We start from the raw sequence: 16,295 nt of genomic DNA on the forward strand, positions 1-16,295 counted from the left end.
TGTAAAAATCCTGTGGTCATGGGGCCATGTTATAGATGTCTTTCAGGGGAGCATGCGTAGCTGCTGCAGTCCTCACAGCCATTTTCCACAAACGGCACGTCGTGACAGATGAATGTTCAGCATATTTTATCATAGAATTAACGGTTATGCATCCATCAGTTCACCCTATTTGTGGAAGTATTTGCGGAGGAAGCTTGTACATGACCAAGAGGCAAGTGACGTCGTCCCTGCCTTGCTCTCAAGGAGGTCAATTTCAGTGCGTGTATGCTCATGCTGGAGTGATAAAATGTGAATATTCCTCAAGTCATTCATTGTGGTGAACTGTTTTCAAGACCAACTATTGGCACTGTGGGACGTATGCAGATTGTTCCATGCTGGGTACCTAGTGGGTACTCCGCAATTTAAACTATTGCTAGACGTGAATCACTGCTAATGAACCTTGTGTATGGGTTAAGGCCACACAGGCATCGAGTAACTAAATCAATATATTGGAATTACTCAGCAAGTCGCTAAACACGCTTTCGCGGTTAAACATCGCTCAGTTTTGTTTGAATAACATTCATTTTGTCCTTTCCTCCGTTCTCATTTCTATAGATTTTCATGAATAAACTGAAATTCAGAAATTTTACCCAGTATTCAAAAACCGTAATGCTTCTGACTGATATATTGCTGGATAATTATCCAAGAAAGTTTTGACTGCTGGTTAACAAATTTCGATTCCTTCTTCCTGAATGACGGACTCAAGGGATATGTGCAGGTTTGAAGAGTGGATGGTCCCAAAATCTTCTGCTGTGCCCCAGAAGGTAGCCGTGAGTCAGTCATGTGTCAGGCAATCACGAGTCAGTCAGTCAAAAGGGAGCGCGAGCTCTGACGCTAGCAGAATCTTTTGGTTCACATCATTACCGAAGGTGAATATGGGTAGCATACCATCAAAGGATCAACACTGAAGTGAAATCGGTAATACGACCTTGCTGGATGATAATTCGTAATCAAAGACATTTATACCTAAGTGTTTTAACGCTTGCTATTAAAACGTAGAAAAGATCCCTAATTCAAAGGTGACAAGTAAAAATAACACCGCTATCCTCCCCACGCGTGAGCAAATTCAAAGTGTTTCCAGAAGCAATGTTTAATGTCACTTTCTACAGTAGAATGTTGTGACTGAATTGAAGGCAGGAAAAGGCAAAATAGTGATTAAGTACTCCTATACTAGAAATTATCATCTTTGAAACGTACTAGTTCTATGGATATTGAATGATATGCCTGAGCTTTTGTTTCGGGATGGAATTTCCAAACTCAAAAGCGAAAACATGACGGAAACAGTACATGCATTAGGAAAAATAGGTCAATTATGACTGCATGAGACATGGAGAAGCTAAGGAAACACCAAGTTCGAAATTGGAAGATACGCATGTAACATGTATGAAGTTCAATCGAATTCATCGTTTATGGTATGGCTTTAACTACAGTGTATTTGGTTCTCTGACATTGAGGATAACAGTGAATTATATCCGCGAATACACGTGCATTTCATCTATCACGTATAAATGCACGTGCAGCTGTATTCGTTGATCATTCATACTACAAGCAAACGTGGATGATGTTAATGGGACTGAAGGGCAAAATGTATCGAGAAAGTGCATAGCTCTATGCAAATACATGTTCAGCAGTTGATAGAGGTCGTGGTCTGTTGGGATGATCATCTGAGGGACACATTGTGTATCTGCAGTAATTGCATTGAATCGACATACTCCAAGGGCAACATTAAGTAACGAGCAACGCTTTGAAGTGCAGTGGCTTCAACATAAACACACGGGCACACTCACGTACACGTGCACACACAGATACACACATAATCAGTTAAACTCCAAATAACGATGCGAAAATGCTCCTTCTAAAGCATACGTACAGACTGCCGATTTTTAGCTCCGAGTCTGCATTCGTATAATATTCAAAGGCTCGAATCTCTCGTTGTGGTTACATTTACTGGATCACACGTGACGCTTGGTTGGTTGCTGTACCTGTCAGATAGTGCAAAAACCAGGTCAACATCGTCATAGTCCTGTTTCTGTATATCTGCAGGAGCGCCGGGTTCCGTGCCTCCTTTGTCCTCCTGTATATTGTCGTACACAGGGTCCGATTCCTGCGGCTCGTCTTCGTGGGCAGTTTCGTCTGCACCAGGTTGTATATGTGAATGTGGCTTCCCACTGGCGGCACGTGCCTTCCCACTCTTGGGATGGCATAGTTTGTCGTATGAAGACTCTGCCTGTTGTGGTTGGTCCAGATGGTCAATTTCCTCCACATCAGAATACACCTGTTGTCTCGCGTCTCCAAGAGTGCCCCATTCTTTGTTTTCATAGTGTAGTTCATCATAGGTGGAGTCAGGTCGTTGCTGTAGGTCTAGAACGGAGACTTCCTCTGGACACGTGTATAAAGCATGTTCTGAAGCTTCCTGTAGAGACTGGTTACGATGGTCTGTGGCTGCGCCAGCTACGGAATATTCTTCCTCAGCGTTGGATGTCTTCGGTTTCTGTGGCACAAGATTATTGCTGCCGTGTGGATTCGTGTTTGTATATTGAACCTCCAGAACACCCTGCTGGTTTGTTGGGTAGTCTCCGTCTGGGTTAACGCATTCGTACTCGGATCGTGTTGGGTCAGACGCATTTCCACACAAGTCGGTGTAGCTATAGTCAGAATTTCTGAATCCCTGGGTGGGAGGCTCGCTTCCATGATCTCGGGTGTTAGTTATACGAACCTGTGCCGAGGTTCTGCGGCACTTCTTATATAGAAACACAAATAGTAGAGCAATGAGAATCACAGTTAGAATGCTTCCAGTCACTACGCCTATGATCCAGATGTAGTTGGTGGATTCAGCAATCAGAGATGCGCTGGTAGATTGAATTGTCGGTAGGGGAGCTGGAGTTGTTGCGTCGTGTGTAATGGTGATTGCGTCTTCGTCAGTCCCAGCGCTTCTTAAACTCGAAATATGTGATTCAGCTGAAGAAGTAGTAGGGGATATATTTGGTGCAGTTGACTGTGATTGTACCGAATCTGACGGCAGTGAAACAAGGAAAGGAACAACACCACCATAGACACAAGGATTCAATGGAGAAGTTGAATTCAGTCAAACCACACAATATCCACCTTCGTATAACACTATACATACACAATGCGAGATCATTTGTTAATCTGAATTACTAATGCTATGGGATGCATCTTCGGTTGCTATCTAAACAGCCAGTGAAACTATTAGCCTTGGTCATCTCAGTGAAAGTAAATGCAAATGAAAAGGTCCCACCGAAAACAGTAAAAATTCTGTCCAGTTGAAACTTTCACGGGCTTTACCTTATGTCTTTAACTGACTGAAATCGAATAGAGCAACATAAACTTCATCGCAGCTCTAGCAATAGTTCTTGGTCCGTACTGTGCAATCTTTTTTTAATGGGCGTGACGCCCCATACCCGTATCCTCAGCTTTCACAGAGGGGTATAGGCTTATTGGCAACTTGAGAATGCAGATACACGTACATGTACAATGTAAGGGCTCATTGTCTAGACTTGTGGAGGGAGGGGGGAGGGGGGGTAGTGGTTCGATGGTCGATTACGAGGCACAACTATTTTCACACTAGAACAATACAATATTCATCAGAGAATATGCTCTATCTGCGGACATGGAACATTACTAAGATAGAGAAAGAGTAGGCTTTGGACACAGTCCCGAACAAACGTTTCAATACCGGGCTTTTCGTCGGTTACTGTCCCAGACCAATTTATTGTTGTTTGGAACATGAATGCAGGCTGTGTGGCGTGCTCTGTTGGGAAGTAAGTCGGTGAAGTGGGTGTACCTCTTGTTTCTGTTGATGTAACATAATTTGATGCTGTAGACCTTGCTTTGACAGTTTTTGGCACAGATCTACGTGTAGTGGGTGCCAGTGTAGTGGGTTCTTCCTCTGTCGTGTCTGCAGGAAACACAAGCAAATAGTATGTAGCAGCAAAACCTGTAAACAAAGGCGCCAGAATGGACAGCACTAGAGCAGTCTGGAGAGAGATAGATGATATGATTCAATCCATTACACCACCACTACGTACCACTATGCATTACACACTATTTGCAATCCTAGCTTGAAAAATTCGCCTTTGTTACTTCAGTGAGTATGAAGCCTAGTGTGACAGATGCTATAACGGTATAGCAACAAGTTCATTCCCGTCTCAAATTAAGCAACGGTACACGGCTGTTCATATGGCTGTTCATACTTGATATATTATGTGATTCAGCTGAAGCCGTAGTGAGTGACGTGGTTGGTACAGTTGACTGTGGTTGTACAGAATCTGACGCAAGTGAAACAAGAAGAGGAACAACAACGCCATAGACATAAGTATGCAATGAAGTGGTTGGATTCATTACATCAGCACGGTATACACCATCGGATAACGCTGTACATAGACTACGTGAAACATTATGTCCGGGTTTTTCGTCAGAATTACAAAAGGCTCAGGGCTGTATCGTCGGTTGCTATCTAACATGCCAGTGTAATTACTAGCCTTAGTCATCTAAGGAAAAGTAAATTAAAAAACAAGACACAAAACAATATTAAGTCTGGAGAGATGAAAACTTTTACTCGCTTTGCCATGTCCTTAAACTATTGAAAATGAAGAGGAAAACATAAACTCCATCGTTCCTGGTCCGTGCTGTACAGTATTTTTAGGGTCGAAAGGCCTTTGAAAAGATCGGACACCCCTTACCCTTTTCCTCAAGTTTGCGCAGAGTATGAGATAAGTGTATTGACAACTTGCAGCCCTTGCAGTTGTGGAACAAGCGCGGTACCTGGGCGTAATGGTAGATGGGCAGCTCTCCTGGGAGCCTCACGTCAATCACACAATCCAGCAGGTGCGGAAGTCAGTAGGTGCGCTGTGGCGGAGCCGCCGAAGCCTCACCCTGGCGTCAAAGATCCTGTTTTACAGGTCGATGATCCAGGGTAGGTTGTCGTACGCTTCCAACGCCTTTTATCCGTCACTTCAAATTGGCAACATTGAGCCCCTCACACGTCTAACGAAGTGCGCTATCCGCGGCTTCTTCGGTCTGCCACCGTGGTCGCGCACGAGCCCGATCTTTGAACAGCTCCGCCTCACCACCCTGGAGGACATGTTTAACATTAAGCTCCTCATCTTTGTCCGTCGTTGTCTGTTCTCCCGAGCTAGCTCCCTCTTCACCAGCTTCTTCGTGAGAGTTACTGGTGACCGCACTCGGGGAGCAGCACATCACCTCGTTCGAGTACCATTTTGGCCCGGTCCTGCGGGTCGAGCGACCATGCAGTTCATCGGCGCAGTCCTGTGGAACCAGCTCCCGCCTGATCTCCGTTCCGAGCCCAGCCACCTTCAGTTCTGTGCCCTGCTAAAAGCGCATCATGGCTCCGTTTAAATGCTTTTCGGCTAGTGTGTTTCTGTGGTATAGCCGACTGAAGAATAGTAAACGTGTTTTGCAATATATGTATGAAGCTATTTTGTATATAGTATGTTCCCATTCCATTTTTGCTTTGGTGTAGCCCTGAGGTTGATTGCTTATTTATTTCTACCCTTCCTCTCTCCATACTTCTGTCCCCCCCCTCTCTCTCATTCCTTCTGTCGTCCACATGTATCAAAGGAGGCGAAATCGCCTGTTTGTGGTGCGACGTTAAATAAACTTCTACAACAACAACAACAACAACTTGGGAATGCAGACATAATTATGTACAATGCAAGGCACCTTTGTTTAGACTTGTGCAGGGAGGGGGGAGGGCGGTTGTAGGGGTCTGGTGGTCGATTACGAGGCACAGCTATTTTCTAGTCCCTTGGCAATAATATGATGCGTCCTGCACCTAAATGTGGTGTCATGACTGTCACAAAAGGGCTTCTACCCCGTACGACATTTTCAAAGTCACCTTCTTCGTGCCTACATGTACAGTAAAACCTGATTTAAGCGACCACCCTACGATGCAAGCAAAATCGGTCGTTAAAGCCAGGTCGTCTTCAGAACCAGGTCCTTAATTGTTAATGCATGGTAGGGAAATCTAGGTTCTTAACCTTGGTATTAGTTCCAAATACACATAACTTCTCTCAAAGGTATTTCAGACTGGAAAAATACAATACATATCTGAGACTATGATCTATCTGCGGACAGAGAACATTAGTAAGATAAAGAAAGGGTAGGCTTTCAAAACAATTCCCAGGCCTACGTATCAATACCCTGCTTTTCGTCGGATGCTGTTATAGACCGATTTCCAATTGTTGTTTGGACCTCGGATGTAGGCTGTATGGCATGCTCTGTTGTGACGAAGATCGGTGAAATGGGTATATTTCTTGTTTCTGTTGGTATAATAGAATTTGATGTTGTAGGCCTTGCTTTAACAGTTGTCGGCACAGGTCTACGTGTAGTGGGTGCCAGTTTAGTGGGTTCTTCTTTTGTCGTGTCTGCAGTAAACACAGGCAAATGGTAGGTAGTAGCAAAACCTGTAAAGAAACATGCAAGGATGGACATGACTAGAGGAATCTAGAGAGAGAAAAAGAGTAAATACCCTTCAAGCCATCACCACCACCACTATGTACATGTACCACCATGAATAACCAATTTATGGGTATCCTAGCTTGCATAATTCGCTTTTAGTACGGGACGGGTACGAAACGTAGCGTTACAAATGCTTTAACAGCAAAACAAAAAAATTCCACTCTCGTCTCAAATTAAGCAACCGCAGGATTGTTTGAATTGTTGAACAGAATCAAGCCTTCGGTTGCATTCTGATGTTGATGATGAAAAGTATTCGTTTCGGTTCTCTGCAGTGACGCTTGATACTTCCATGAGTACCTCCCTCCTCACCTTAACTACATACATCCTGCTGAATTCGAATTAAACATTGACAGCGCCATCCACTCCCGTTGTATAGCAGAATAAACAAAATTAGTTCTTCACAAGCTGTTGGAATGACTCTCCAGTGTTCTGAACTGAACGATATAATGGATTGACTGGACAGTGCAATTTCGGTGCACGTCCAAAGAACAGAGCGACCGCCACCATCTGCAGTGAAATTAGGAGCACTTAGTTATGACACGCCATGGCAAGTTTTTCGACTTTAGCTGTAGAAATTAATTTTGCATTTATCTGAGCTGACCTACACTAATAAAAGAGCTAATGCACAGACGGTAGATTTCATGAGATGGATAGGATTCATCATTTCTGGTTGTTCTTGTACTTATTTGTATTATTTGAAAGATTTCCCTCTCTGAACATTCAAGCGATGCCAACGCGAATCCCGCGAATTATTATTATTAAAGATTTCCCAAAGGCATAGCCTATCGGGGGATCTACTTCTGTTGTTGGATGTTTTTTTCATGGAGAGTGAGGACGTGTTCCAAAGAGATGACACGGATTCGTTATTTAAAAAGACATAATTATAGGATACTGATTACTACATTCTCTCGACTCGGCTTGATTTTAAAAGTATTCTTGATGTTTGGCCCTAAAGGTCTATTCGTATGTACAAAGCTTGCCATGTTTCTCGTTGATCGAGGAATAGCGACCTGTCCGGAGATATAATTACCATGTGAAATGTAAACTATGATAGGTCCTGCATTCGCTAACGTGAAATAACATGTTACCTAAATCCATGGATTCCTAGCACTTAGGAATCCTGCCCTGGCTTTACTGCTGTGAAATCGTTAGACATTACCTGGCATTATTGGAACGCGACATTTACTTACTACTTCTGTCAAATGGCGTGTATGTACATATCCTGCTGGCACCTCACTAGAATAAATAATAATGTTATTTAATTAATTTATAGGAGCACAAGAAAACAAACTTGTGTATTAACGTTAATATTCACTTACATTCCATGAAGAGTCGAATGATTGGGATATTGTCACTGTTGGCACTGACCAAGCATGGATATACTTTATCTTTATTCCGCACTGGTCTGATCACGACTTTCACTTGAGATGGGTTTGGACACTGTTGTCTTAGATAATACGGCATCTCATTCAGGCCATGCCATCGAAGGCATTTTGTTTCCTCGGGGCCACAATGAGCCAAATTGCTCAACGTGTCCATCTTGCTTCCGCGGATCAATTTAATAGTTGTTTGACAGGCTGATCCTCCTTTAATGTAGAAGTTCACATACCGTACAACCATGTTGCAGGATGATGTAGGCTTAAACGTTGCAGAGACTGTCTGGCCATTGGCCACTTTCCGCCACTTAGAGTGCTGTTTGGTTAATACACTGTAGTACAAGACTCCAACAGTGTTGATAGAGTTTGTCCGCTCTTGATAGTTGCCTTCGATAAAACATTGCCTCCTGCTGCACGTTTGCTCACCGAGGACGATGACACAAAGCCCTTAACACAGGCAGTACATAACATTATAGAGTGGTGGCTTGCCGTGCAATTTTATACACAGTTTCCGTTCATCTTAACCTGAGTATGATTCCCATGCCAATAACTCAACCTTAGGGGACGTCAATGGACATCCCAGCAGGCATCACGCCAGACTAGAGTTAGCTAGGTAGTAATAGAAGGAAACAGTGTAGGAAAGTCTAGATAGTTAGGTAGGGCCGGGCAAGAACCCTTCGCCACCCCAGCCGGCATCAGGAACGCTTGTTTGCCGGTACAAGCCGCATTACCTGCCAGGTCCTCCGCAGCTGCTCTCTGTTTTGGTCACGGCGCCATTTCCCCTCATTCAGCCTCAGAACTCGCAGCGAGCATGGTAGTGCCATTGGCCATGACCACCAGCTCCAACAACACCAGCTGCTTGCATCTGTCCCGCTGGATTTGAAGCGCTCGTTCCCACACTGCAGTATTAGTGACTGGAACTCCCTCCCCGCCTCTCTTCTGGCCCCGCCTTCCCACAACAAGTCAATGCAGGCATTCAAAACGAGCGTTTATAGCCATCTGCGATTCACTGTTTGGCTCTGGGCAGTCAACTCGCTATGGTGCTGCTCTCGTCTATACCTATCTATGCATCGGAACTAGCTCGGACAATCGACTCTGCATGATAAGCCATGATGATGCTCTTCTCAGTCCAAACCCTTTTAATTGTTGGTAGTCTCACAGTTTCTCCTGCACACTCACCTGTGTTAACCCTTTCTTTTTCACTTTGCTGATTCTTACAGCTCAATCTATTATTTTGGGTGTGTATTGTTGGCCGTGATGCCGAGACCTCAGGTCGGCAGAGCCATCAATGTCCCGCCATCACTGCAGCGTCTCGGTGCAGCCCGTGCTCAACCGTTGTCACGTTCCTCCAAGTCTCAGTACAATTGTCTTTCTTTATTATTTTCGAGCTGGGAATGTGAACATTGCAAAAAATAAAATAAAATCATGCCTGAAAGTAGATAGCTAGGTTAGGGTGGTACCGTAATGTCCGCTGCAAACGCCCACCCCAGCGGGTCCGAATTCACATCGCCGCAGCGAACCCATTACAGTCTTTAATTTTGAAGCTTACCCTGTTACCCGAAAAATCATTCGCCTTTGCACTTTGCAAAGGCAATGGATACGCACAGTGTCATCGAGCGAATGTATCGTGGCGCCAACAAAATGAGCCTTAATCACATGAACGCCGGCGAAATGTCGCCTTGCTCATCTCAGCGCCAACAATGCACAGCAGTATTCATTTCAGCGCCAAATACACTGAACGTTGATTAACGTTAATGTGAAATAGAATACACTGAGCGCAAAGTTTTCGGTAGAGTTGGGTAAACAGCTCGACGCGAACGGCAAAGTGACGCAGATAGAGATGATTCCGACGGTATTGTGGATGCTGCCAGGGCATCCATGTCGTGGAGTCATCCGGCGACAGTAGAGTAAATTTGCGGAGTCGGTCAGGTCGTTGCGGTGCTTGTTCTTTCATTGTTAAAATACAGCTCCACTGGAGGCCCTCTCCCCTCCTTGTGGCATGAAAATGTTCGGCGTGTCCGCGAGGGATAAGAATATCCTCAACCCCCCCCCCTCCTTTCTCCTCTAGCGCAGCAAGTTACTTCCATGCACCGCCACAACAACCGTCCATCTCGAGTGTGCTAGTCCTGTCGGTAGCAGTAGCCACCAAGGCTGATTGCTTGTTTTCCACGCCAGGTTGTGAAAGTAATGAATTCCATGATTCCAAGATTCAGAGATTCAAATTCTTGGTGAGCTCTTTGTGCCTATGACAAGTAGTTACAGTGCATTTCCAAACTATAGACGCGTAGGGTTTTTGAAATATTTCAAATTTGGCTGTTTTGAGAATAGTTTACGGAATATTGCTCAGGATCGCTCCACAATTACTTTTATAGAGTTTCTAAACGATTGGATAAAAGACGCCCAATTTGGAAAAAATTATGCACAAAGGGATCACGACATTTTATGTAGTATAGATGCTGGCATAACGGTTTTTGCCTAGGTAAGCGTCTACAGTTTTGAAATGGACTGTAATGCTTTTTTCTACTTGGCGCTGAGGTATCAAACGCTAACCACAACTCGCGCTGAGATATGCAGCGCTAACTGTTCTTATCGCTGCATCGGCAAAGGCTTATACTTTCCGTCGCTGGGTAAAGATAAGCTGTCACAAAATAGGCGGAAAATCTCGGCGCCACAAACCCGTGTGCGCGTAACATTGATGCTGATATCGTGGGTGTGCTATGATGCGGAGTGCGATTTCGGGTGCGCTGAAGAGTATGTTAACCGTGGGTCCATACTATTTTCGTCTTTTGCAGGTCCTTCTAGTTGTACGAGCAAATATCCACATCGTAATATACTAAGGCTGTGTTTACATGAGCCGTTTCAACCCGGATTGAGTTCGACCCGGGTCAGATTTCAACCCGCCGTGTACACAAAATGAATGGACCTGGGTCAAGAAAATTGTATAAACATACTTCTGTGCGTATCTCGCGCCAGGTTTGAACAGCACTGCACATGCAAATTTCGCGCGAACGGATTCACGTGACCATACAGGACTCTAGAATTGGACCTTTGGCGCCATATCAGTGTTTGACCCTGGTCAACTGTCTTTATGTAAGGCCACACCAAGTTAATTCTATGTTTCGCGTCGGATATTTTCTGGAAAAGGCACGCGGGCGGGCGAAAAAAAAACAAAAACAGAAGAAAAAACTAAACTCCATTCCATGTGTACTGAGCCATGTTGCACACAGAATACCACTACTAAACTGTCACCTCTATCGCCAAGAGTACATAACCCCCCAGAGTGTGCAACACCAATCCAGCTCTGCATAGGGTCTTGGTCGAGCGGAATTGGATCTTCTGATGTCATGCGTACACTCCACACCAGCGCAAGGCCGGTCTCGAGGCAGGGCACCATTGTTTTTGATCCAAGAGTACCCGCGACTCCCCCCCAGATGTGTATGGTATTATGACGCAAAGATCCGATTCCGCTCGACCAATACCCTATGCAGAGCTGGATCAGCCGTTGCACACTCTGGGGGGTTATGTACTCTTGCTATCGCCTATCAAAAACGACAACAAGTCGTCACAGGACAGCTGACAGACTGGGCTGGAGCGATACAGAGCAATAATTTCATGGATGGCTCCTTTTGCATTTTGACATGAGTCGAGAGGGATCCTGCTCCATCACAATCTTGGAAAATATCGAAGTCCTTGACACCTGGAATCCCTACTCGCTTGGTGAGCATGCAAATCGCAAGAGTTGGGCACTGTCCAACTTTGCCGGCGGTCCCATGCGATATTTACCTTATGATTTTGTTACGACTGCAATTGTTCACCCAATCGCAATGCGCCGGGAGAGGTTGCAAGAGGCCCACTCCCGATGATTCCCGGCGCGTACCGGCGATGTGTGAACAAACCCTAAACGCTCACCTATTTTGTCTTTCGCACAGACGTTCAACCCGCGCTGAACTCGACCCGGTTTGAAATTTCTCATGTAAACACAGCCTGATAAACAACAGGCGAGAACTATGAAGTCGAAAGCTACACAACAAGTGGAACACATTGGGCACAAACAGACAATTTGCAAAAAAGGGCAGATAGAGAGCAGTACTGGTGTGACATAACGGCAGAACGAACAAAGCAGACCCAAACACTCCAACATTCTGCAGCTGTCGCGTTGCCGGTGTTGCCATGGCAGTTCTGATATTGAGCTCATTCTCGCTCGTTCCTCATTCTTCCTTCCATTTTGGCAAATGCTGGGTTTTATGCATGTATATTGTGTAAGTACTCAGCGTTATTTGAAATAATAGAAATAAACATAATAATTTTTAACAAGATTGGCAGAACTTCAAATACAAAGCATCAATCGTATCTGTATTAGCCGTTTTCGGATATTACTCGAAAAGGTGGCAGATTCTGCTCGAAAACCAGTGAAGCTGGCAGAACCATACGAACCTTATGGTGGGCAATTCCTTGAATTCTGCTCCATTTATTTATCCACATACCAAAACATGCATAACACTCACCAGAAAAAGTACCGAATTCTGCCAATGTTTCTGCCGGTATGATTCGCCAAGGGCTAGTCTGCATTCAAACTAACCGAATTTTGCATATATTTTTTTCGGAATTTTAGATGCCGCACTACTTTTACATACGTGATACTGTGTAGAGGTAATGGATTTCCCAAGATGTTGGTACCTGTTTTCTAAGCCTTAGGAGTCTACCTATTGCCTTGATCGCGAGTCCGATCGCGAGTCCGATAGCTACTAGTAAATTCCTAGGTTAAACAGTACATTGTTTGTGAATCTTACCAGATAGAAGAAGAGCTATTGGACAATGCATTGCACTCCCTGCTCTCGTCACTGGCTCTAGTTGATACACTCTACCGTATTGGAGGATTCGTGTTGCTTTCTCGAGACATCAACACCTAAGCGTAGCATTGGAAATCTTCAAGAGCTCGATAGAGAGAATATGTCCGTAACTGCTCGTGTTGATACTGATGTGAAGCGCAGGTCGTGTCCCAGCTACATCTAAGTTAGAGGATTTAGCACGGTAGAAAACTGGACAAGAAGGCAGCCTTAATCACGTAGAAAATCCTGCATGCAGGGCTTATTTAGCAGGTGTGGTTGAATGCCTCGACTCGATAGAAAAACATGTGGTGCACTATGGCAAGCTACTGCGGACAGGATGCTAACAATGCATGCTACAAGGGAGTGCTAAAAGCATTTTCAGAAGGGCGGAACTGATTATAGAGTATCGTGCATGGTCATGGCCATGTCGAAGGGAGAACGATTGGCATATATAGTCTTTTGGTGTACTCAAAGGTTCATTGTTGAACAATAGACTCAGAAAACACTTCTGTTCACGGGAACGACATGTTTCCGTATTCAATGAACCTTGCACGGGATTGACACTCATAAGCTTTTCTGGCCAAAAAAGGTTAGGTGAACAGTACACAATTTAGCATTCATTCAAACAGGAAATATAGCAATGCCGCAGGACCGTCTGAATAATCCTGAACGCTCGTCCAATGCAGTAACATTGGACAAATTCTAACAGCTATATGGCTAAATTCGTTGACCGTCCGTGGAGCTTAGGGTGTGTAACTGTGTGGTCGTACAGCCACATGCTGTGTAGCCTAGTGGATCTCACAGGATGCTTTTTGTGACCTATCGCTCAGAGTCTGTTCAATTGTGTCAATTCATTCACAGGGTTGCCTGTAATAAGATGACATCGTCTGTAGGGTTCCCCTATTAAAATAATACATTCGTCTACTACTGCTTTCTTCAAAAATTACTACTAAGAACTTTGGGAAATGTGAGTTGCTCCCTTCGTGGGAGCTTGCGCTATTCCTGCCAACTTGAATTTTCTCTTGACGGATTCACGACTGCCATCCAGAGCACGCGTAAAGTCCATAGAACCGTCCACTCGGCAAACCTGCAAGAAAGCACTGCTCCCTGCTCACTACACGTCAAATGAGAATTCAAGTCGGCAGAAATAGCGCAAGCTCCAACGTAGGGAGCAAAACACGATTCCCCAAATATCGCCATTGTCGCACCAACCTCTTCTACTGATACCTTTTTGCTTTTATTTGATAATAAACTGGGTGTCGGAATGAATAATTCGAAAAGTGCAAGCAACGAACGCAATGGTGAAAAATCCAGTCCAGCGCATTATAGATAGGAAAATAAAATAAAATAAATAGGAAAATCCGATTAGAAAATAAAATAAAAGAATCAAGTCAACTAGAGAATACCAAAACAAATGGTTAACCATCAGAGCAGCACCGTTTATCAAACTCATGCAACAACCCAGAAAAGACAAAAACCAGAGAAGTCAAACAAAGAAAACGAGTATTTTTACTCACATAGCAACCGGGTTGTACATGGGGTAGTGGTCTACCAGAATGTACTCACAGAATGTACTCAGTATTCCGTCACACCACACTCGCAGCCACACGCTAGCCAAAAACTAGGCCAGAAGTAATAAAGAGCAAGGCGGCCAGCAAGAGATATGTCAGTGCAAGACACGAGCAGAGCAATGTCCTGGTGTGGGTGACTGGCCAGTGGGGGAGCGCCTGAAAATCCGACTCCCTAAATTTCCAGCCACGACCGCACAACCGGGCTGGGGGAAAAACTCGCCTTGCGGCCAAAAAACCCTTCTACTAATATGGGACCTGCCCCACTGCCAGTCACACCCAAAAGAAAAACCGAAGAGAAACAAGCAGAAAGGAGTAATCATATGTCGAAGTACAACCAAAAAACCCCGAGACCCTCGGGACAGAAACACACAAAACAAAGTATGCCATTGAAAACCAGTAAAACAGCACCCAATGGAATCCCCACAACGTACGGGACCCAAGGGAGGGAGGGCGGGAAAACTCCACGCTCTACGAGGAATACAAGACCACGATGGCAGGTGGGGGAGAGTTGCGCAGTGGAAGAGCAGCAGAGCACGACAGAAAAATGGTGAGTGAAAAATACGTTTTTTACACGTTTTCGCTACGCTCAGCCGTGAAAAAAACAACACAATCAACCATCAAGTCCTGACCAACATACAATACCAAAATTGCTACAACAGTGATACGGCCAATATCATTAAATTTTATCATTGATCTTTATTTAAAGTATCTCCCAGTGGCAATGGCCTATCGAGGGGATCTCCTTATGCAAATCATGCTTTGGAAATATACGGTGAGGAAAAAACTACATATACAGGTGAAATCCTGATAATTCGAACCTCAAAATGCCAGGAAAAAACTTCTAATTATAAAAACATTCTAATTATCCAAACATAAACCCACAACTCAATATGTATGTCAAAATGCCCTCATGGTCACGCAGATTTGCGCTATGGACCTTAGACACAAATTTGAGGGACACTGAACTGACCGGCACAGCCTACTCATGCAAACTGAACTGACCAGGACAGTGTACAGTGAACTTCGAATTACACTTGGCCAACTTCGAATTATCAGCACAAATCCCACACATTTTCTATGCAAGTGGAATCTGTGAGACTTCGAATTAACCGACATGTCCAGTTCGAGGTTCGAATTATCAGAATTTTTTATTTGGGAATCGTATTGATAGAAATTGGTCCTGGAAAAACTTCGGATTAAGCGGTATGTTCGAATTAAGCCATATTCGAATTATCAGGATTCCACCTATACTACTACAGTATATGGTACATACTGAGCAATACAAACAGGGCTGGATTGTTCAAAAAGAAAACAATTCAATGTCCATGGATATACCACTACAATTATATTTAAAACTTTTCACGTGCAAGCGATATTGCTGCTGAATTTTAGAAATTTAATCGTGGGATGTTTATCCTTGGTGGATGGCAGTTCCACAGCCTTCCGATTTTATGCAGAAAGAGAGAAGAAGAGAGGGCTGCCCACGACACTGCTCCGGAGCATTGTCAAGCGTATGCTGTTGGTCGGCAGTTCCCTCACGCATTGGACCATTAGGTGCCGTAATCAGGGCAACAAGAGGAGCCACAACACGTCGGGAGGACTTGAACTCCCTCTCTGCTTCCGCTGCCGGAACAGGAATGGCCATGCCACCAGAGCGGGCTGCAACTGACAGAATACGGCGGAGTGCAGAGCCCTCCCCCGTGGACCGCCCTGTCAGTGATGGCAAGAACTTCTGGTAAATGATCGCGTCAAGCTGATTGGATAGTTGACTACTACTCTCGTGAGTGTACGGGATGTGTGCGCAGATTGAATGGAGCTATCCATGCGTGAATACAATGAATGTGCCAGTTGGCACCAGCTGCAGGACCACACAACGCCATGCAATAATAGTACAGTACGTCTAGACTAGCATCCTGCGGGTGATCAACGACCAGTGATTGTGTACTTAGCCTGTGGATTGGTTATTTGGCCATTGGTTA

General features: G+C 44.6%; 1 protein-coding gene across 1 annotated transcript; it reads right to left on the reverse strand.

The window, feature by feature from the left end:
• Positions 1–962: 962 nt before the first annotated feature.
• On the reverse strand, positions 963–12,924 carry LOC135811655 (uncharacterized). Its single transcript, XM_065324891.1, has 6 exons — positions 12,707–12,924; positions 7,860–8,363; positions 6,222–6,446; positions 4,254–4,328; positions 3,845–3,958; positions 963–3,051 (listed from the first exon to the last, which is right to left on the reverse strand). The coding sequence occupies exons 1-6, from the start codon at positions 12,735–12,737 to the stop codon at positions 1,952–1,954; spliced, it is 2,049 nt and encodes a 682-aa protein (XP_065180963.1). The 5' UTR covers positions 12,738–12,924; the 3' UTR covers positions 963–1,951.
• Between the last annotated feature and the right edge of the window lie 3,371 nt (positions 12,925–16,295).

Source organism: Sycon ciliatum, chromosome 3 (assembly GCF_964019385.1).
Source record: "Sycon ciliatum chromosome 3, ocSycCili1.1, whole genome shotgun sequence".
NCBI classification, from domain to species: domain Eukaryota; kingdom Metazoa; phylum Porifera; class Calcarea; order Leucosolenida; family Sycettidae; genus Sycon; species Sycon ciliatum.